The 23,196-nt window shown below is 44.6% G+C and overlaps 1 protein-coding gene across 3 annotated transcripts in view; it reads left to right on the plus strand.

Annotated features, from left to right (window-relative positions):
• The first annotated feature begins 160 nt into the window (after nucleotides 1-160).
• Nucleotides 161-23,196, plus strand: part of LOC108625177 (serine/threonine-protein phosphatase 4 regulatory subunit 1) — a 129,339-nt gene continuing 106,303 nt past the window's right edge. Inside the window, exons 1-2 of one of the 3 annotated variants that reach the window (XM_018024961.2) lie at nucleotides 161-283; nucleotides 19,974-20,136. In XM_018024961.2, the coding sequence (XP_017880450.1) occupies nucleotides 265-283; nucleotides 19,974-20,136 (182 nt within the window). In that variant the 5' untranslated portion in view covers nucleotides 161-264. Of the gene's footprint in view, nucleotides 284-12,252; nucleotides 13,443-19,973; nucleotides 20,137-23,196 lie in introns of those variants that run through there. The other 2 variants (XM_018024960.2, XM_018024962.2) reach the window with 2 other exon arrangements.

The raw sequence follows: 23,196 nt of genomic DNA on the forward strand, positions 1-23,196 counted from the left end.
TGATCGATCGATTGCCACACGGTTATTTTAAAATTGAATCGGGAAAGTATCGATATAAATTACGAATAAATATTGAAAAACGATCTCTCGATGCGAGAGAGCTAAGTTAAACGCGTGGCCACGAGAGAGCGCCGCAGTTTGTTACAACATGGCGGGTGAGTGAGTGCCTGTGGATCGAACGAAGCTGCCCGAAAACACGAGGGATTTGCATCTAACCCGTGGTGTTTGTGGGTTTCAGATATATCCTGCATCCAGAAAGAAGAGATGGAGAACTCTGACGAGGGTGAGTACTGACAATGAAATACAATGTTGATGGTTGTAAATGTGCGCGGAAAGAGCCAACCGTTCGGCACGGTGGCCCCACCATCGAAGCATGCCAGTGTCTAGCGTGTGTAGCGGTGGCGTGGTCGCTAAACTCATGCCCCGTTTAACTACGCACTGTCTTGCATAATTATTACCTCGGATAGGTTTAGCGATCTTATCAATGGCAACGATAGTGTACTTTTGACACGTTGTATGGGTGTCACGTTGCAGTTCGACTGCAAACCGTATGTCACGCCGTGATTCTCACATGCGCGACCAAGACATGAGAGTGCCTCGATGGCGTTTTATCGGTTAGGGGGCATCACAAAACGTGCCGCGCTGTGTTTACCTCGACCGAAGGCATAAAAAAAAAAAGGAAAAAGAGAACGCGGTCTCTGCGTCTTTGTATACTGTTTTCGTCTTTTTTTTATTATTTTCACGTACCAATCGAAATATCATACATTTTTCGCTGTTTCCCGATTGCGTTTACTACGATCGACACGCTCAATTTTCGACCGGATACGTTGCGACAGCGTCATCGTACATTATTTTACTAATGCATCATAGAATTAATTCTTATCGTACTTTACATAGACGTGAAGTACTCGAAACAATTATACTTTTTACACGTTACTAATTTCCAAGTTTTTATTTACTCGAGTAGTTACATTTAACATGTTATAGATAATACAGTCGTTTTTATAAAAGGGCTATTAGAATATCAATATTGATACATGCTATAGTTCTGTGGTTTTAAAACGTAGCATTAGGGTATGTACATAGGAGAATACTGTTAATTTTAATTGAGTATAACGAAAAAGCTGATTAAATGTCACGGAGCGAAAGTACATATTCTGGATAGCTGACGTAAACAAAGTTAATGCGCGGTTATTCTCCTATCGGGGTTACTGATCTTCCGATTTCAATGTATTTACTAGTGCCATCTGTCGTACATAAACTTGAATTAAATCATTATATACCTATCGATAGAGCTTTGTAGTCTTACATTTCAAAATTTGCATATATCCAATTAAAATATGTAATGGGGACAGAATTGTACTGTCACGTTTGATAGAAAATTGATTTCCTAGTGATACATGTATCAAATGCCGATTTCATATATATTTGTAGAGCCCATAAATCGTTGTCACTGAATCCTATGGACCGATGAAGATAGAGCTCTAGGTATATAGAACACTTCTCTGTCTTTTTCTCTTCCCATTCCCATAGATTTGAACGCTATCACCAACTGTTGCTACTAATTAAGTTGTAGTTGGCTCTAATTGTCTTTATCAAACAGTCTAGATGATTGTAAAAATTCCAAGAATGAGCGGATACAAAAATATTGTCGCTTGCGCTCCTCCATCCTAAAGAGAGTCTCAATGTTTCACACGAGTTCTTTCGATTTCTCACTCGTTTGTTTTTAGTCATAAACTCTGTGACATCCGGTTTGTTGGTTCATAAAATGATTCAGCATCATTTAATAACGATTCATCGAAATCGTGAGAAATCACTAAATGAGGTCCTCGTACAGGTACATTTAACGTGAGTAATCCTTTACGATTCACGACTCGTGTATCCTATTTGATGACGTGCAACAGTAGCACGTGACCACTGCTTCCTGATTCATACTTCCGATTGAAGGCGTTCGCTGGATGATGAACTTGGTGCACGTAGAGCTTTTTTTACGGCTTTCGTGCACTGCTCGTTTCGTTTCGGCCAATATCGTCCGAGTCACGCTTCCTCGAAAACAGTTTTTCCCCGAACGGGCAAGTCGACGGATTAAAGTTCAAGCTATTCCGAAACAGGGATAATAACAGTTCTTGGAATCGGACGAAAGGAACGATGAATTTTTCGATGTCTGGCATATGGCGGTGACTACACAGGGTTTACGAGCGATAGTAATCAGTCGTGATTATGCAAATGATTTGGTGACTGGCTGTGACAGATTGTGGGTCGGACGTTTCTCGCGTATCAATGAATCCTCTTGGTTCTTGCAACAGTATCTCGTGGCATTCAGAATTTTTTAATGGCTGCGACACATCTTTCAGCTTTTTTGTTTCAATTTAGCTGTAGTCGTTGGTTTGGCGACAGATGTGAATGATTGATTCATGAATTGCCAGAGAAAGAGTATAGATGACCGTCCGGTGATCAAACGTAGACGTGACCGAATTGACCAGGCTCCAACAGGTATACCTACGCGAGTTCAGCAAGTCCTTGCGAAACATATGTCGCGAGGAAAGGGAGCAGTCTCTTTAACTCACGCGTACGTTGCTCCCTATTTTGTGTTTGCGTTTATCTGCAAAGTGATCTTCTCTCTTTTCTTTCCTTTCTTTCCTCTACCGGTCGATGTCGACATTGGACGAAGAGGATGGGAGACAGATAAAAAAAGGGAACGAAAGAGGCATAGGACGAGTATAGGTAGATATACACAGAAACTTTAATTTCTTGGCATTGTGAGGAGTTCCTTGCCCTTTCAGCCTTTTCAGTTCGGTGGTCTGTTTTTGATAGGAGGCCACGTCGTCTAGACACACCGGGGGTTGCCCGGCTTTTATAATCGCAACGAAATGCAACCCTCCGTGCACGTCGCAAAAATACCGGTTTTTTCCTGTTCTCTCCCTGTCTCTCTCTTTTTCCATCGACGTTGAATTTTTCTATCCCCTTAGCCCCGTCACCCCTTCGTTCTGTAGCGATGTGCCGCCGCGTTACATTAAAATGATTTATTCTCTTTATTAAATTCGCATTCGAGGCTAAGAGAGCACATTCTTGACTGGCGTGAATCGAATCTGGAGACCGGATACGACAAACGATATGTGTGCTTGCTTTGGTGGCGGCGACCTGCCTATGCCTAAAGCGTACAGGACTGGCTTCCCTTTTCTCGACCGGGAGAGGGTAGTCAAAGGTCACGGAGGGGCATAAATTTTCGGGCTTTTTAACCGAAGACACTATATCTCGTTAGCGATCGTAACCGTATTTACTTTTTTCACTGGTATCGTGGATCGGTTAGCTTGTTTAATCGTCAAGTAGACGGAAACGGTTTCCTGTCCGTTTATCTACCGTTATAGATTGACGGAAGATAATTCGTCGAATCAAATCCTGCCCAAAATACACTTTAAGGATAGTTTAAGACATTTTTACCAACCGATAAGCTTGACTAGAATAAGTGGGGCATGGTAATACATATTTAAATTATTCTTTTTATAACTGCGACCAAATATCGTGTCTAATATTCTCTTTTACATCGAAACTTAAATATAAATTCGATGAAGGGTGGGGAACGTCAGGTACATCGATTCGACTCTAATTACTCCGAAAGAATTTGACACGGCGATCTAATCATCTCGAAAGTTCGTTATCTGCCGATTGGCCGTAGAGACGCGAGGCTGTGCAAGTTCACCTCCTGTTCCGGCGGACGTGACGACCATGAGGAACCGAACCGAGCCGAGTACTGGCGCCGCCTGTCGTCAGAACGGACGCTCGAATGGCGGTCCGATTATTACATGACATTCCTCGAATACCATCCAGGCCTTCCTCGTCTCCGCCTGCGAGCTGTGGCTCTTTCCTCTCTGTCCTTCGTCCCAGCTTCTCGAGTTCTTTCTCTGTCTTGCACGTCCGCATACGCGGCGACGACGCCACGCTGCTCCGATCCGTTCTTCCTCGCGCTTCTCGCGTTCTAGAGAACAGAAAGTAGACCTCCTAAGAGGCTAAAGGCTTCGGGCTCCAAAATAGGCCCGCGATACGAATGTTAAAAGCACCCTCTTCTGTCTTCCTTCATAGACCGCTGCTTCCACCCACGCTGCCTTTTCCCCTCAGCCTCCGAACCTCTCTCTCTCTCTATTTCTCTCTCGCTTACTTGCTTTCCGAGGCGTCTTCGCCTCCTTTGCATCCTGCCATCACGGAGGAAGCGCGGTCGAGAATCAGCCGCACCCTGTCGAAAGGGAAACACGCCCGGACCGCGATATTCCGGCCCGATGATTACGTAAAAAAAAAATCGTGGAGGGCGGACAGATTGAATTCGCTTCGATCGGATCTTCCATTCGTAAATATCCTTTTCTAGCTACTTCCTACACTCTCTCTTTTCTAATTTCGAAGATACGCTCCTGTGTTATCAAATCATTTTACGTGTGGTGTGATCTGGGTATTTTGAATAGGCCCAAACGAGATACGTAAAAACTGATACCTTTGGGTAAATGATGAAATCGGAGTTAATTTATTATGGGTTACTTGTTTCATCCGGAGACTCGTCCGATCTTTCCAATCGGCAGGTTTTGTAGAAGATTAAGCATATTGTTGTAACTGAACGAGGACAATGATATGCTGGACGCGGTGGCGGTGGTAAGCTATACGATCGATTCGCGGCCGCCTTCTATTGTCGTTGGCTCGGTGTGTAAGGGCTTGCAGTAACCACCCCGAGAAGGACGCTGGCTGACACCCCGTTAGAGAAAGGGAAAGACAGCGGTAAAGAGAGCGAGAAAGTGACGGTAGTAGAGATAGTACGATTCCTCGTAAGCCACGAGCGCATCCATTCATAAAGACGGGGCCGTGACTAACGAGTAAGGAGAAACGAGCGTGAAGCCTCCTCTTCTCCCTCCCCCCCCTTTCTCTTTCTCTTTCTGTACTTTTATCTTCACGTTTCCTCTCTCTTTTTCCGTATCGATTTCCTTTCTTTGTTAACTCCTTTTTTTTGCCGTTATCGCGACTGCTAACGATTCGAAATTTTTCTTCCCTCACTCTTTCCGTAGCTGCTGATATAATTCTCTCTTCTGCGATTTAACGCAAATGGTTAATTAAAAACGCTTTCCCGCGAGCAGTTCCGTTGACGAACTCGATTAACGAGCCACGCTTCCACGAATTGATCGCGAAACAAGTTAAAAAGAAATGCATGTGGCCTTTATAGATGTATCGATTGAGAATAGATTGCGCGCAGTTTCGCTCGAATCCTATTTCCTCCGGAAACGATCAGTCGCGACCCTTCATCGACGGTTTTTACGGTATCGTCACGGGAAACGTCGTTGCGTTTGTTCGCAAGAAACCGTGAAAATCGTAGGCACGTAACCACGGGAGGTACATAGAAAGGATGGACGACGTGATGACAACGAGAAACCGACGGCCTTTCTAAGTCCCCGGACGCTTCCGCGTTCCATCACGTGGACCGACCTCCGGGAAGGACGCAACATCATCGATGACGGTCGCGATGGTGCTTAGTTTCTTTTCCCTCTTCCTCGTTCTCAGAGGCAACTGGCTCCCTTCTATCGCGGATAGTATTGTTCCGAGCTATGAGCCGGTAACGGTCGGCAGATTTTTCCTTAAAGGAGGACTACGTGGTCCTCCGCTGTGGTCAGCTCGAAGTACAAATGTACATAGATGGCAAACGACTATCTTTTTCCTAGCGTCGTTCACCGATCGCTGACTCTTTCTTCTCTCCGCTGCGATGTTTTCTCGTATTTTCATCACCGAGTGCCGCTGCATCGAGCCACTTAAGAGACTCTTCAAGGTTTTTTTTTCTTCGTTAATCCACGCTCGAGTAGAAGTTTTCCCTCGCCGTTCTGTGTGATAGTCGATAGCGCGTGAACGCGAAACATCTTACCTGATCGGGAAATATCGAGGTAACCCTTCGATAGGGACTTTATTACGACACTGGGGAAAGTTTTGATTGGGTTACAAAACTCGTTCGCAGAGGGATCGATGGATACCTCAGAAACGGAAAAGCTCGATGTAAACGCACCCTCCTCTTTCCAACGATCGCCCTTCGTACTCCGTCCTCTGCCTCCCGGTAACCCCGGCCTTGGCCCAGCATTCGATGAAACCCAGCAGCCCTTCGCTTTTGGCCATTGCGCGCGGGGAACGAAGAGAGTGAAACGGAAAGGGTGAGAAAGGAAAAAACAATCTAGCTAATTTTTCTACCGTATACAAGGGCACTGGGACAACCACTCGGAAACTAAAGCGCCATCCCACCTTTCGTCCATTCAGTCACCCTTCAAAGGGATCAAAGGTATACGTCCGACTTTATCTCTTCGAAACTCTCGGGTCCGCTAATTAGCGAAAAGCGTTGCGACGATACTTATTTCTATATCATTTTTAATCTGCACTTTTCATTTGTACTTCTCTGGTGAGAAATTCTATGTTGGAAACTTATTATAAGTCGATGCTTTGAAATCCTTTAAATGCCTTCTGATCGTTTATGCGACATGCCACTGGTTGGCTGTGTACCTTATTTTCTACGCCAGGTCATAACCCTTCGCTTTGAACCTCAGGTCGGCTTCGTCGCATTTTATAGTTTCGCCGCCGGAATATCTAGTTACCGATACGTGATCGCGTAATTACTACCGTATACGTGACTTTGGTGGACTGCCGGTGAACCTGGTGCTCACGTACATCCGATTTCGCTATCGAACGAGCGTGCTACAGAAACAAAATCGGCCGTTCGGATCGGTCAATAGACAAATTTCTCGAGAACTCGAGTACAAGCTTCGGAGCCCGCGATAACGCACACTGATAACGCGTCGTTTATTCAAAGAACGACGGTCTACCGTTAATCAATCCTAGAAACGGAGAATGGAAGAGCGACCTGAACGTAACTCGAAGGTGTATCACATTATATAGAAGCAACCGGTACCAGTTATCATTGCTAAGGGGACCAGATAACGAGAAAAGATGTCGTAACAACTTCCTTTTCGTCACACCCCCGCCTTTCTGTCTCTCTCCCTTCCCGTATTTTGTAATATGAAAACTTGTGTACGGTGATCAAGCACATGATGGCGAATCCACCTTTTGTCTTCGCCTTTTTCTCTCGGAGCTGGTCATCCGATTAGGCAGCGCGTGTAAATGTGGAAACTGGCTTCTCAATGGAGAGTCCGGCGTTCTTTGCCATCTTTTTTTTTTAGGCACGTGTCGTTTATGTGTCGCTTCGTATATGCATTCCACATGTGGCTACGTTGTGTAAATAAAATTCCCGTCGTCGACGCGCCGGTCGCAGCGTTCCGGCGACGCGACATCCCACGGAAAATTCTGTCTCGCGTTGCTCTTTGATGACGCACGCGAGCGCACCCGGGGTGCAATGACAACGGAATTATTGTCTCGTTAAAGTTTTAATAGTTGGCGTATCGGGATGGGGAAATTTTCATCGCCGAAGAGCTGTGCGTATATACTCACGGATAAAATAATAACTGGCATAAATAATTGTAGTAATAAAGTAGGGACAGCCGGAAAAGCATAGAATTCATTGACAAACTGTTGATTCATACTTAATTTAACTAGGCACTGATGAATCAGTCAAATTACAAGTAATAAAATGACACAGAATGTGAAATACATGGAAATACATACTGGGTCATGTGCATATTGTAGATATCATTCGTATGTGAGCACAGAGATACGTGTTGACGTTTATACAGATATCTACTAGATAAAAGCATCGGGATATAGGATAATGATAGAGAACATGATGCGTGACTCGATTTTATAAAAGTATAGTATGAATTTTTATGTTTCACTTTGATCGCACTTTGTCGTCGGATATTGTGTAACGTTAAATTAATAATTCCATTATTATCGAGGTTTCGTTCGCCTAGAGAAAGAGGGAAATCGATCGGCAACCCGTACGAGTCGAACGTCATTTCATGTATTTTTAAAGCTTTCCCCTTCTACGATTTAAGCGGCGGGTGGCAAATTGGCAAATGACGAAAGAGCCATTACGACTATGGGATCGAGGTCAAAGCTCGAAGCGGCACGAGAAATTTTGTCCCTGGAATGCGCTGGTTCCCGCGCAATTGTTGCGACAATTTAGCGCCGTTGTCTCCATCTCCTCCTTTGTTATCTCACCAACAAGTTAATCTTTATAAATAGCCCGAGCCACGGTTATATTTAATCCTGACCCTCGTGATCGCCGTTTCTGCGTTGATACCTCTCTTTTTCGCGCTCCGCGTCTCTCGTGCACGTCTTTAGTGCTCAGCTCTGGAAGATCGACGCGTCCGATAATTACGCGGAAAAATTTCCAAGATGAAAGGAAACAATGAAATCTCCCACTGAATCTGTACGCGCGAGAATAAGATTCTTAAATGACGTGAGAACGAACGTTAATTAAACGACAATCACGGCTAGTGGTTGCGATATACGCCGGCAGGAAAGTAAATTATTGAAATTTCCTGTGACCTTTCCACGATTTGTGACCCGGTTTTCCGAAATATCGTCTACTCGCGAGAAACTAGTACGGCTTTCTGAATAATAGAAAAGCGTCGCGCGAATATTCATCCGGTCGTCGTTTCGGTCGGAGGACCGTTTTTATCGTCGTTACCGTTTCTCCTCGACTCGGCCTCGTCTTCTCTCGTCCGACGTCGTATTTCTCGTAATCTTTCGGTTAACCTAAATTCAGACGCCACTGCTAATCGATTGGTCTTACACGTTTTTCTCCCTCCAACTTTTTCCTTTCTCATCCCTTTCTCGCGTTTCATCTACGCCGGTTCTCCGCCGCGCCAGAAAATTTCGTCCGATCGATCGCCGGTTTCGTTCCGATTTCGGGGCTGTAGGCGTCGTCGCGAATTTTCTGCCACGATCGAACCTCGTTTTCGTGTCATCGACGGGGAGAGTGAGTTGATTTTCGCTTCGGACGAATGTTTTGAGACGACCGGCGCTGGAAAGGTCCGTGCGAATTAATCTTGGAGCTCGACCGACAATAAAACCGGACTGTCCTTACATTCCTGGGCAGTGTGTCGCCTTCTATTTTAAGCCCGGAGTTTAATAAACTTACGTCTCTTAATTAGACCTACTTCTCTCCTCCTCTATCATCTGTTCTCTCATTCCTCGCGCCTACATCTGACTGGTGAACGCTCGACGAGTCTGTTTCGATCAACCCGTTGCTCCTCTCGTTTTACTCTTGAACATGTAAAAATTGTTATCGAACGCTTCTCGTTTCTAAAACGGTATTAATATGACTTTTTAAAGGGACTTTTTTAATTCGAAGGTCGCAATTCATAAATGTGCTTTAAAAGCATTGAAACGTATGAGATTAGATTAGGGATTTACTTTTCAGTAGAAAAAAAATGCTCGTTACGTTTTAATCTTCTTGCGTGGGACGAGCTTCTACATATGCTTGAAACTCCTTTAAGAGTTGATAAAATAAGAGGAGATTTTTATATTGGCAACTTTCGTTGATTAAAAAGCGCTACTGAAGCTTGCATTGCGACAACGCTTTTGATAAAGTCTATAGATCTCAATTTTATTTTTATAAAATACGTATAAAAAAGCATGTAATGAAATCCATTTTAATCAAAGAATGAAATGACATAATTCATTTGAGCAATGAATGTTTCATCCATCATTTATTAAATCGTTCTCCGTTTATTCCTCTTCAATCGTGTCTTTGTGCTTGATTTTCAATTAATATATCTACATTATTTATGGAATCATTTGATGATACGTTTTTGCGTATTCCGCATGCATGTCCAATGCACAAGTTGAAAGAAGTAATTATGGGTGCAGTTGCGTAGTGGAACAAATCTGTAATGATGCTTTCTCGTTGCATTTAGAGTTGCGATATTATCCGTTCTCGCGAGTTAATTATCGGTGCACGGATCGAGCGCACGGAAAAATCATTTCCGATATTTACCCGGTCGAGGCACTCGCGAGGTATTCCGTGATTCTTCTCTCCTTTTTTTTTTCCCCTCTTCTCCATAAGCTCTCTTCCGCTCATGACGCCACGCGAGTTTACGTGTATGTACGTCATGTTACGGCACTGTGCGCAGAGTACACTCACTATTCTATGATACAATCAATGAATGACTGCGTGCCATGACGTGACGGTGCTGGTGACCGTGATGACTTATCTCGAGCTCTCTTTCCCTTTTGTTTCCACCGTACGTGCATTCATTTTTCCATTCGAACGGCTAAACGTTTTTACGCCACTAGTACTGATCGCATTAACCTAATTAAACTTGCGTTGCAACTGAAATTACGTGTCGGTTTCATTAACGCTACAAGACGATTCAGAACGATGTTACAACTTTAGTAAAAATTTGTTTTCAGCAATAAGGTCGAGATAATGGCACATTTTATTAAATAATTTATTTCTTTACAGTAATTATATACAAAACAAAAATATATAGTATTTTGTAAATTCTAACAGACGAATTCGACATTTAAATCTGTGGAACAGGGAATAGTCTGTGATAGGGGGTTGATCAAGAGGCATTGTACTCTGTTTTTCTGACTAATCTCGAATGAAATTTTGTTTGATAAAAGGGGCCAATTTTAGTGGAGCCCACAGTTGTTCTTTACACGACGAATTCTTCCCATGAAACGTTTAATCGAGTCAGATTTCAGCGCGAGCGGATAGTAGGAAAAATGTGTGAGAAAAGGGAAGATGGAGAGAGAGGGGAAGCTGATACGCGAAAGAGAAGGCCGAATATACACGCTCCCGACAAAGCGTGGTTCCCACCTCCCGGTAGTTTCAACTTCGCTACCCCTCGCTTCTATATTCGTCTGTTTCGTCTCCCTTTCTCCTTTCATCCGGTACACATTAGCGACGTAAAACGTACGTTCGCCACGGCAGACCGCACGCCACGATGCAATCAATGAATGACGATGTGGCGCGGCGCGCGCACTGACCGTGATGACTTTTCTTATCTGCCAGCGGTCTATCTCCCTCGCGCTCTCTTATTCCGTGCACGTTCCTTCACGTACTTCTTCTTCCTCCCTTTCGACATGACCTCGCTGCTCTACATCTGTTTCTCCCCTGTCATTCTCTCTTTCTTTTCTCAGTTTCCTTGTTCGTTACGTGAGGTGTATACTTTTCTATCTTACGACCGTACTCGCCCTTTTTCCCTCTTTTCGCGTTACTTCTTCTTCCTGACTGCCTCGCTCCTCCATCCGCTTCGCATTACGCACCGTGTGTACGTTCGGCGAGAGTACGCGAAGGAACCGTCATCGCCCTTATCACAACGGTGCTCGCCACCGAAGACGTGCTTAAAAAGGTGCTCCCGATGACGGTCCTGCGTCCGTATCTTAAGGTACCGCCGCTCATTCGTTTCGTCTACCTCTCGGCGATCCATAGACGCTTCGGGGTGTTTCTCGTGGAACCGTGAGTACACGCGGTCAATTGATAGCGACTGAACGTCGAAGGCGTGGTCGTACAGGTACAAATATAGACCGAGACTTGTTCGTATTTATACAATCGTCTGTATAGTCACTACTAGTTCTCTGCAACTGCATTTTCGTTTGGTACCCAGATGTCCATGTGGATCATAATAGATTGAGATTATTCTAAAACTCTTCGTATACGCGAATGACATAGTTGAGGGCAATCTACGAAATTCGTCGTAGTTTAAGATCGATAGTGTTCCCAGTATCTAATTTCGTTTATCTTTTATTGATACCGTACTTTAAGATGAAAATAAGAATAACGGGAAACACAGTTATATACACAGTTTATATACGAAAAATATAGTTCTATAAAACTTAATGCTGAATACTCCTTCACGAAATAATCGTGAGAGAAGAGTAAGTAATGGATAGTTAAATTGGAGCAGAGCTCGATCCTCCGTAGCCGTTCCTAAAGTGTACGCGCGTAGTACGCGCCGACACTCGAGATGACTAACTGGCACAGTGGCGTGGAGTAGAGTAAAATAGAGAGTAGAGTAGAGTAGCGGTCGCGTCGTGATGGTTGGCATCGCCGTCTTCGTCCTCATCGTCGTCGCCGTCGCCGTCGTCGTCGTCGTCGTCGACGTCGACGGTCGGTGACTATCGATCGGTGGCGGGCGTCGGCGTCAGTGTCGCGCGGTGGCGCCCCCGTCGTTTAGGAGGACGGCGACGGCGCTCTGCCTTGGTCGTCCGCCCCTGGGGGGTGGCAGAGAGGGCGGTGGGGGCACCGACACGCAGACCAATCATGCCTTTGGTGGAGCCGGCGAGAGCCCGGCGTGTACGTGAGGCCGCCACACTAAATGTGGATTTATCAGTCGATGAGTCGCGTTCCTCCTATAAAACTTTTCATACCGTTCTTTTTCGCGATCACGATCGTCACCGTCACAAACAGTGCAGTGCGCTCGTTCACGAAAAGATCGAACGATCCGCCGAGGCGTTGCGGCGCCCCTTTTTTTATCCCATGGGGGGCGGTGGAGAACGCGAGCAAGGATGCAGACTCCTTCGTGTCGTCCCATGGTTGGATCGTCTTCGCGATCGTTGCACTCGGAACGTGTTACACGCCGGTTCCTCGCGTTCGTCGATCGGGATTGTGCTACTGGTGCACGAATAAGTGAAAGAGTGTCATGCTGGTCAGACGTCGAGGGATCATTCGCAATAGTGGATCATTGAAGTTCGTATGAGTTGCGTGGATACTACCGATGATTTCTTATGCAATATCTATTTGCAGTTTGTGTTCTTTGTTTTATATCGAAACTTGAAATATGGAAATATGTTCGAGGAAGAAATTCAGACAACGTGTGTCTAATAGAACATGACAAATTACGTATTATGTATAAAGGAGCAATCGATTCGAGATTTCGCAGTGAAAGTCAGGGAAAATAAGAAGTAGATGTACGAATGTGCGACGGAGAAAATATGCATAAGTGACGTGACACGTACGGAAGCAGCATGACACGCGTCAAAAAGCATCGGAGAATAGTTCGTTTTATCCTCCGACGTCGTGGAAAATGGGATTGTAACACAGCCTTAAACACGGAAAAGGTGGCGAGGATCTCGCCGGCCACGCATGGCCGTTTCACCCGAAGGATGTCGTAAAATGCCGGCGTAAGGATCCATCTCGCCGGCCAGTAACCATTTTCCACCGTTAGTAACGTAATGGCAAGGACCATTTTGCCGAAGGAACACGGAAAATCGAACGATGAAACGACGAGAAGACCGGATTACGACGGCGATAAAAGAGATTTCATGGAATGGGAAATATATGTATCTGTACGCCGCTGATTCGATGCATCGCCGACAGCGTCGTAGCTATAATTTCGTTCACGTGATAATGGGCAACTCCTTTGTGATAGTTTCTTTCGAAGAATAAGTAGAAGAAGTGTGATTGGCGCGAGTGCGCGATCTTTATTTTTCTTAAAGACTGACGCGATCATGTTTGTAGTGACAACGTTTCGAACGACACGTGGATACATCAAGAAATCGGATCACATTGTACGATTGGACAGGTAAGATCGTCCAGACAGCGTATTAACGAGCTTGTCGTCTTTTACTTGAAAATCGAGTACACGAAACGCCATCATGTTTTATAACGCGTGTACGAGCCTCATCGCAATCGTAAGATTACATAACGTCATAGATAATAGAGAAGTACGTGTCAGACCTTACCTTAGATAAGGTGACTCACTTTTTATTTTCTTGCTATTGTGATTTGTATTCACGATACAAAAACAAGTTCTAGGCGCCTGGATTGTCCGATTACGCAACGTTCGCGATGCTTGCATTAGGATAAGAGATAAAGAAGAAGTTCGTTTGTTCCTAAGTACTTACGTCTCGATAATTTCGTTCTTAATTGAGTAAGTAGTGGAAGTTCTTCTGCCGGCTCTCGCCTTTTTTCTGCGTCTGAATGGATACGTGTGAAAAGAGGGAACGAAAACTGGCAAGAGAGGATCGCGAGGGTGAGCGAGGGAGGTGGCGGAATAGAAAGGAAGAGGAGAAAGAAAAATAAAAAGCGACAAGCTGCCGCGAAACATCGACAAAAACAAATGTTCTCGTCGCGGCTAATGAAACGCCTCCGGGTGCGAGGAACGAGCGAAAGAGACGGAATGAGAAAAAAAAGCCGGGTAGACGAAACGGAGGAGAATCGATGTAAAACGTGCCGGAAAAGGGGTTAAACAATCAGTCACCGGCCGAACGAAATGGGTTATTTCGTGGTGGTGGGCGAAGTTTTAGGTGCGCTGAAAGGGAAAAAACCCATTGATTCCTTTTGTTTCTCTGTTTCGAACACCGGATGTTCCGTCAAGAAGATTCTCTACCCGGTTTATCGATCTCTCCGCTTTGTCGTACCACTTTTTTTTTCGTTCCCTTCCGTGTGAGACAACCGTAATTAGTAAAATAATTGATTCAACGGTTGAAACACCCGTGTCGATGTAACCAATCTCTTCACTTGGCCGCCTCAAAGTGAAAGGGAAAAGGAAAGGGAGACGGTCTTTAATGGTTTGTTATTGATCTATCTCAGGGATTTATGTTTTTTCTTCTTTGTTTCTTTCGCCGTTCTCCGTCATCTCGATGGCAAGGTGCGCAGATGAAAAATCCATGATAGGAAATAGAAGCCACGTAAAACGTTTTCTGATCTCTTGTCTCATTTCGTCAAAGGAACGCAATATATCTACACTGCTTATCTTGATTGAAAACTTAATAAAATATAATATCGACGAAGGGAGAGTAGCGGAGCCGCTGTGAAATCTTTTGTGGTCACAAGGCTCGATGAACTTAATGCCTTTTTAAACGCGGAATGACGCGATTCGCTGCTATAAAATTAGAATGCTTTACACGCTTTTCATGTAGGACGTTTCTTTTTTCTTTAAATCGACATAAATAAAAGCGAGCTTGGTATAAACTTTTGACCTTTCAATGATTTCACCCGTTTCTCCAGTTGCGGGGGCTCCGATGCGTTACAGGTTCATCGTCATATCTGCAAAGCCGTAATTATACCGCGGCGTAAACGGGAACCCGACGGTTATTCTCGTAGCTAGTATAAATTATAGTAGGTGGTCCAACCATGCATCAGACTGATTTTTAATCACTTTCTTCCGCATTGAATCCCATCGTCGGTCACCGGCATAATTAAATTTCATCGGCAACGTGCATGCACGTAATGCGCGACGAACAAGAAATTTCTTGATCATCATGGAATCCGATGACGAAAAAGTACTAATAATTTCATTATTTCAGCCTACCACGTGATCGCTAATGGTCACGTTACTTTAACGAGTCTCGGAAAACGAACGTTATATAATTCGCTTCTACGCGAGGTTATATCATTGTCCGCGTCCGATGCTCGGCTTACTTCGAGTCCCGTCCTCGCTGCTCCATAAAAGTACATAATCGTATGAATATTCATCGAAATCTGCGTCCGCGAATAGATCCCGATGTCTTTCGACGGTGCCTATTCCGGTCCTGTGTAGACGTCACCACGAAATTCGATTACCCGATCGGGAATATCCATCGGGAATCGTGGTTGACGTCACTCATTACCGATATCGCGCGGACCTATTCCGATGTTAAGCGTAGTAACCGATCGATTCGACCTAATTAATACAAACGTAACTGGACGTTCTTATTTGCCTTTCAATGAACGCTTCGACGTAGCGGAAGCTGTATTTGATAATTTTACCAAGAACCGATTCCAATTACTCGCCGGCTCGTTATTCTAGTGAGGAACGATGAGACGCGTTCCATCGTTGACGTGTATCAATAATTTTTATCGATAACCTATTTAGGAAAATTCCTCCTTGGGTTGCATGCATAACGCCACGCGTCTCTCGTTAATTCCTATAAACGTGAGTCGTCGCATCGCATCCAAGCTTACTTTGCACAGGCTCCTGAATTATAAATCGTAAGCGGCAGAAGTTGGTCGTTCCCTGCACATGCCCACCTGCCCTATCGGATCTAGTTACTCTAGATACCTCCAGCGTAAAGATTTATGCCTCCCATACCGATGATCGATCTGGTAAGTGGTAGTTTCTTGCTAGTCGGGGCTTGTCAGTGCTTCGTTCACGGCGTTTAATGTATGTACACACACACGTCAGCCCGGACGAATGACGTTCGAAGTTTTATACAAAAATACTTCCGCTTTCCGATTGACTCCACTCGTTGAACTTGTCGTTACGTCGATTATCGTGTCACGTGCCATTATGATACTTACATCTTATGCGTTGCTCTTAACGAGAGCTGTACGGCACTTTACATGTTTCCGCCTGATCCTCGTGCACAGAATTATCGGGCAATTTGCGAAAATATTCTACTTTCTCGAGGCATACGTGTAACCGTTTCGTCCATAAAAACGTACACGAGTACGTTTTAAAATAAGGGAAGAGCGGAATGGGGATATGATCGTTTTTGTCGACGTAGTACGGCTCCACCGCGTGTTTGTGTCGAAATAATTAGAAGCTCGTACAAAGTATTACAGAAGTCTCGGTTGTAACAGACGGTAACGACCGTGAAAGAACATTTTAATCCTGGCCGATTCTACAAAAAGTGTCGACCGGCATGCAGAATGTTATTTCAGACGGCCGTTTCGTCATATTAAGCGCGGCAGAACAAGAGAACAGTAATTACTTTTCGTGGGACTGTCACGTCTGTCGAGGCTCGCCTCCTCCCAGCACGACCCACTCGTGCTTCGGTTATTAATACCGTCGGATGCTGGACGCTCCCGTTAATCGACCGCGCCGCGATTTCTCGATTTTCGCGATATTTTCAATTCCGTCAGCCAGATCGGGTGCCGCCGCGGAGATAACTCGAAACGACGAACCGTGACCTGGGATGGGGGAATTAAAAGGATCCGCATCGGACCATCGAGGACGACTATTTCGTCGACGATGATTCTATCGACAGATAAAAGTAGACCCCATCGCGTAATCTGCGAAGACTCGATGCGGGGATGGTAATTCTCCGCCGATCTCAATTTTTAATTCAGACACTTAGGTCGTCTAGGTGAAACGAATGTAACAAATCTCGTGATCAGAGAGCATGTGCATTTTATTTCCATGAACCGTGAAATGGTAGAAATATTGATAGGGTTAATGACGCTCAGTTTATGCCTTGTTCATACCTGGCATAGAAATGCGAATTTGGTGTTCGATGCGACTCGTCGCTATGATGATATCAGAATCATTCTCACATGTCCCATCTTCTTTTGGTAAAGGCGCGAGGTGCGCGGAAGGAAGATGAAAGTTCATTATACCGGCGGCGTCCAAAAGATCAGGATTTATCCTTTATATCGTGGCAACGCGCGACATACACGGGGTACGTTGGGCGCCGAAAATGTCGTTGATCTCTCTCGCAGTGGTGGAACTGGTCGGCGACCGTTTCGCCGTGTGTATCGGGGCGAGAGAGGGTAGAAAGAGAGAGAGAGGAATCTCTCTCTGGGTTCTTCGACTTCGATCCAGGCGGGAGAGCAGGCTCTCCCTCCAAAAAGGAAGGAAGGAAGGAAGGAACCGACATACAGGCGAAAGGGGTGCACGGATGACCCTGAACCCAACCGGCGCGCCACCCGGTACAGGGGTGCGAAACTCTGATAGAGAGAAAGAGAGTAGGAGAAAGAGATAGAACGATCACGGAGGAACATGATGGAGAAGAGGACGGGAAAGGGGAGGACGCGCGTATATATGTCGAAGAGAGAAAGAGAGAGGACGAGAGAGACAGAGGGAGAGAAGGCACGTGGAGAGAAAGAGAGAAACAGTCAGAGTACAGTCCCCGGGATCAATACTCCCGCGTCTTGCGATCATTCATCTTGCCACGCCCCTCTGCTCTCTCCACACTCTCTCTTTCTCTTCCTCTCTCCCGTTAGGTCGATCTCTTCTCTATTTCTCCGTCTCTGTCTCTCCTATCTGTCTCCCTCTTATTTTCCGTTTCTCTGTCTCTATCTTACGCTTCCTGTTCCTTCCATTTCTCAACCCCCTCTCGCTATCTATCTCTTTCTGCCGCATCCTTTGCTCCACCATCTTCATCCCCGTACTAGCGGGGTAACCCTCGTAATCGCGCTCGTCGCCGTTTGCCGCCTAATCCTGGTATCCATTACGAACGAGCAGAGAAAATTTCAAAAGCCGGAAATGCGCCGCCGAAATGGGCGGGAAGCTGCACGAAGCAGAGAGCAAAAAAGAAACTGTAACAATATACACGTGTACGGTGGCTGTTACTTCTGCATTCGACGGTAGTACATAAAGAATGGATTTACGAAGGAAACGAACGAAATCTTCTCGAGGGTTAAAAAGTGGTGGCGTAACACGATATGAAAAATACAAATCAAATCAAAGGTGATCGAGGCAGGACGCGAGGCGACACGACACGGCACGGTTACGATGTCGAAATCAATAAATAGCCAGAATTACGAGCCGTGAAACGAGCGAGAGGAATGGAGGGAAGGTAAGAAAGGGAGAAAAAGGAGATCGTTAGTAACTACGTAGTAGCGCGCGTACATTCGTCGGCGTAAACGCGTAGTACGGCTGCACTTGACTCGTCGTTGCACGTGATTCAAATGAGTTTCTGGAGCCCAGCCCCGTACCCTCCCACACAGTGATGCCAGAAGGCCGATAGAAGGGTGTGTGGGAGGGGGAGGGGGACTGTACTAGGCCGGACGATGAGAAGGGTGGTCTCGAGAAGAGAGAGAGAGAGAGGACGGTATAGAGAGGGTGGGCGCTTGTTTCAGATAGAAGGGCTCGTCGGCGGAACGATCGATCCGATCGAGCGTTACGATAACAGAGAACCTAGAATCAGACAGACGGAAGTCTCCTCCCGAGATCGATGTATTGCTCTCTTCCTATTTCTCGTCTATTTCTCTGTCTGCTTTACGTACCTCTCTGCATCTTCCTCTTCTGCTCCTTTCCATTCTACCTTTTCCATTCGCGACTCGTGCGCCGTACCGCAGCAATGACCAGATATCAAGAATCTCTTCACTCTCGTTCTCTCTTACCCAACCCATATCTTTGCTCTCCCTTCCACTTCGCTTTTCCCGAGTTTCCCTCCGATAACTGCCTAAGAATGCTGCGAAAAATATCTCGAGGGAGGCTACGAATCCCGCGTATCTCAAATAAATTATCGTCTTGCCCTTGCGACGCAAGCAATTTTCATGCTGCCTCGAAGAGCATAAAAAGCAGAGAAAAATTAACTTTCACTTCGCCGAAATGAGACGGGGATTATATGTATCTGTTATTAGAGAGTATTAGTATTAAAATTTTTTATATGTATGTTTAAAAGGATACTCGATAGACATGGAAGAGGTTCGCAGGAACATAATTTCACTGACAAGAAAAGACCGCGGAGTCTTCTTTTAGCTCGTATCGTATCTCTTCCTGGTCTTTAAAATCCAACGAGTTTTCCGCGTGTCGACCAAGTAACGCGGCGGACAAAGCGTTGAAAAATAGAGAAGTCGAGGGAAATTCGCCTTAGTCGAGGTCGGGCTCCATGAGAGTCACCGCGGAAAATAGAAGAAATCCGCGAAGGCGGTGAACAAGGGGGTATACGGCGAAGACAGACTTGGAAGCAGGAACTGCTCCGTTTAAAGCCTCCGGTTATCCCTGCTACCTTCTCCTTTGAACCTCTTTCTCGCTCTTGTCACGAGTCGTTACAGACACGCTAGTTACGCTCGGGCAACCTTCTTTTGAGCGCGAAGCTGTGAATACGGGGAAATTGTCTGAGCCAGGAGCACAGCGCGACGAATATTCGCAATTGGTGCAACGAACCGACCGAATCGGCATGAACTGGTTCGAATAACATTGGTTCTACGTTCTTTTTAAGTCGTCTTATTTACTTATTAACGAGAGAGGGAATGAGAGAAATTAATATGTACGCTGCTATTGAGATATGTGCAGAGTTATTTGAGCCATCAAACCTAATCGTAGGATTTTAGTCGTACATAGAACAGACTTTCCTATGCATGTGTTGAAAATACATTTAAAGTATTGATAAGGCGAATATAATCTATTGTTTAACTGTAAACCACTGTTTAATTAAATGCAAATGCATTTCTGTTTGTGCAGCGATGGAGATGGATGAAGTCGATGACGATGATGTCGATTACGTTTCCATCCGTCGTTCCAGGACCGGTATTTGCAAAGTTGAAGGAAGTGGCGACGACGGCGGAAGGGACGAGCTGCTTATCAAATTGCAACAGTTTGTAACGTTGGACACGAACTTCACACGGTAAGTGTTTCCTTCTTTTCTTCATAAAAAAAAAGTGTGATCGTTGACGATCGTCTGCTTGTAAATCTATCCTTCCGGCATGTATACGGAAAAATGAAAGTGTGTGACCGTATGACACATCGAAGTGAACATAAATACAGAGCTTGTTCGTCGGTGTCGTTTTGCATGAGAAGAGAGACTCGCAGTTTACCGGTGACGAACGACCACTACGTCGTGAAAATTTATTTACGCGCGGAGCGAGCGCGACTATTAATGTTTTTAATGCCTCGTCAGTAAAATCGCGACCGCGGTACGCGCACTGCCTCGCATCGGGTTTAATCTCTCTAAATGAAATTTTCTTACGTTTACGCTGCAATCGGAATTGTTTCCGAACGTTTTCAAACTGTCATACTCATCGCCGAATGTTATCCAAAAAATGCACGAGACAGAACGAAATTCAGTGCGTTTTACGAACGGAGAACGAACATGCCCTTTCTTTGAAGAACACTCGACATGTCTCCGTGGCATAAAAGAAACGGTAAAAAAGGGGGCGGCCGATGTTTAAAAGGAGAAATTGTTGAAACATTGGAGCGTGTAGAGAGCATCGGGAAAGGATAAGAGGAAAATATGATGTACGCTTTTAGCAGACATTGAATAAGGCCGCGATGAAAGAAATACCTGCTCATTTCCATACGGAGAAAAAGGAAATCTCTTTTGGGCGCATCGGCGACTGGTGCTACACAATGTAACGTCGAAGTCCTCTCGTGCAGGTTTCGCTTTTTCTGAGCACCGGCCGGATGTGCTGTACCCATGTGCGAGAGAGGAACCGAGAGGTAGAGAGAAAGGGCCCCGTCCATAAATTCTCGAAGCGCCGGTAGTCGACGGTCGCTGTTTCTTCTGCGTACAACAAATCTCGCGTTGCTTACCAATCCCCTTTACTTTCTTCTCCGCCAGTCACCCCGAACTTTCGGCTCGAGACGATTTGCCCAACGTTTTCCTCCTGCTCTTTTGCATCCACTTCACTTTGTTCGCGGTCAAAAACTGTACCTGCAAGATAGAATTGTTTCTCTGATATCCTCTGAAAGAAAAAGAGATTGCGTCCTCCGGTTTAAATTGCCTGGAATTGTGTAAGGAGCTCAAGCTATAATATTTTCTTTAGTAGCACTCAATTCTTCAGCATTAATTCTTTAATAGCATTCATAATAGCATTGAATTTTAAGAAAAATGATTAATAATTTCTCAATCTCGCTCATTAAAAGTGGAACTAACGATAAAATATATATTATTGTTAAATATACAATTGTTAAACGTTGTACATGGTTTGGCTAAGTGGTCATAAATTAGTAATAGAAGCACATTATTATTCTGCACGTAAATTTAAATCTTAACTACAGAACGAAGTTTAACATGTATAATGAAGTTTAATGTAAAACGTAGTTAAATGTAGAACGAGGTTAACTACTAACCGAGTGTAAGCGGTACGATGACAGGAAGTCAATGTACATTTCGAAATGTGTAAGAAAAAAAATCTTCGAACGTTATAATAGTTCACAAAGTACGTGTTTGTGTACAAGTTTTATTCATTTTCAAAGTCTGCCTTATTGAAGTTAGAATTTTTATATAAACGCAGTATAAATTCATTTTTACTAATTAGTGCTGTTGAAATTATGAATATATATGAAGAATGATAAAATTGAATTAATACAAGTAAAGAACGAATGTATAAACACGCAGATCAGTCAGTACACGCGTTTTAGTTTGCGAGATATAATTATCGATGTGCAAAGAATTATTGTACGACGATAGGGGCCGAGAGAAGAAGCTTTAAAATCGGAACAATGTGACGTAGAGGATATCGAGGATAGCAGTCACTCGAGATTACCTACCGCGGAAAGAACTGCCACGATCGGACGTGGCGGACCCTAGCCAAATATACACGGTGCGTCAGCGTCGCGGCGCGCGGCGTCGCGTCCTCCCTTCCTGCACCGTCCAACTGCCGGGCGCCTCGTTTGAGGTCAACGTCATTCGCTTCTCTCTCTCTCCTTTCTCGTTCCCTTGCCTTGTGCCTGCTATTGCTCTCGTACACGATCTCCCGTCTCCCTTTTCATCTATTCCTCTTTACACTCGCTCGTACGCTCCGTCTCTCTCTCCCCCGGCAACGTTTCGGATGAGCGAACTTTGGAACGTACGTACATAGTACCTACGTCGGTACACCTATGAGCGAAGTAGACCGCGCAGCAAAATTTAATGTTGACCGTTCGCGATCGCAGTAAATCGTAATTTCAATCTGGCTGTGCTTGATTATTAATAAATACGCTATTAGCTACATTTAATCTTAAATCTCGACTGAATTTTACGAGAAATAGAAAAAATTAGAAACTTGATTATCAGAATATCGCTTAACCGTTCAGTATCCTGACAGTTATTTATAAAGAGCAAGAATATGCATGTGACATAGGCTTTAAAGAAGTAGCAGAGAATCGACTCCTTCAACAGTAGCGTACTCCAACATTTATTGAATGCAGATATTATAGCTGTAGTATAAGTAGAAGCTACTTACATAGAAAATTCAGTTCTTGAAAAAAAAAAATCCGTCCTGTGACATCAGATCGCTTGTGTACGTGTCACGTGTTACGATTTTATAACGATCGAGCCTCTTAATTAACACAGATGATTTATGCACGCGGAGTGGCGCGTGTGAGCGTGATACAAACCGCAATAGTAAGGATCGGTGAATATTGGTAATACGGGTGATTTCTTCACTTGATCTTCATTTCGCCATGCAAGAAATACACTACGAATAGAACCCCCAACTCTCACACTAAATTTATTGAATTTGAATATTTCCACTTGGTTAAGGATGTATTGGCTATACAGTCAATCCTAAAAGTTGATGTATCTTAGAAAAACGCATTTCCTATAATTAAAAAGAAATCAGACATCGGAAGAACAATGCTAATAATAAATAGCTATGTGCTAACAAGTATAGAAGGAAATATCCAATTGATTATTGACGCTGGCGAAATGATTTTTATACAAAAGTTGTGGCTATTAACGTGTTCTACACGAAATATTTTATGT

This window comes from Ceratina calcarata, unplaced genomic scaffold (genome assembly GCF_001652005.2).
Source record: "Ceratina calcarata isolate Rehan_Ccalc_2016 unplaced genomic scaffold, ASM165200v1 scaffold35, whole genome shotgun sequence".
Lineage (NCBI taxonomy): Eukaryota > Metazoa > Arthropoda > Insecta > Hymenoptera > Apidae > Ceratina > Ceratina calcarata.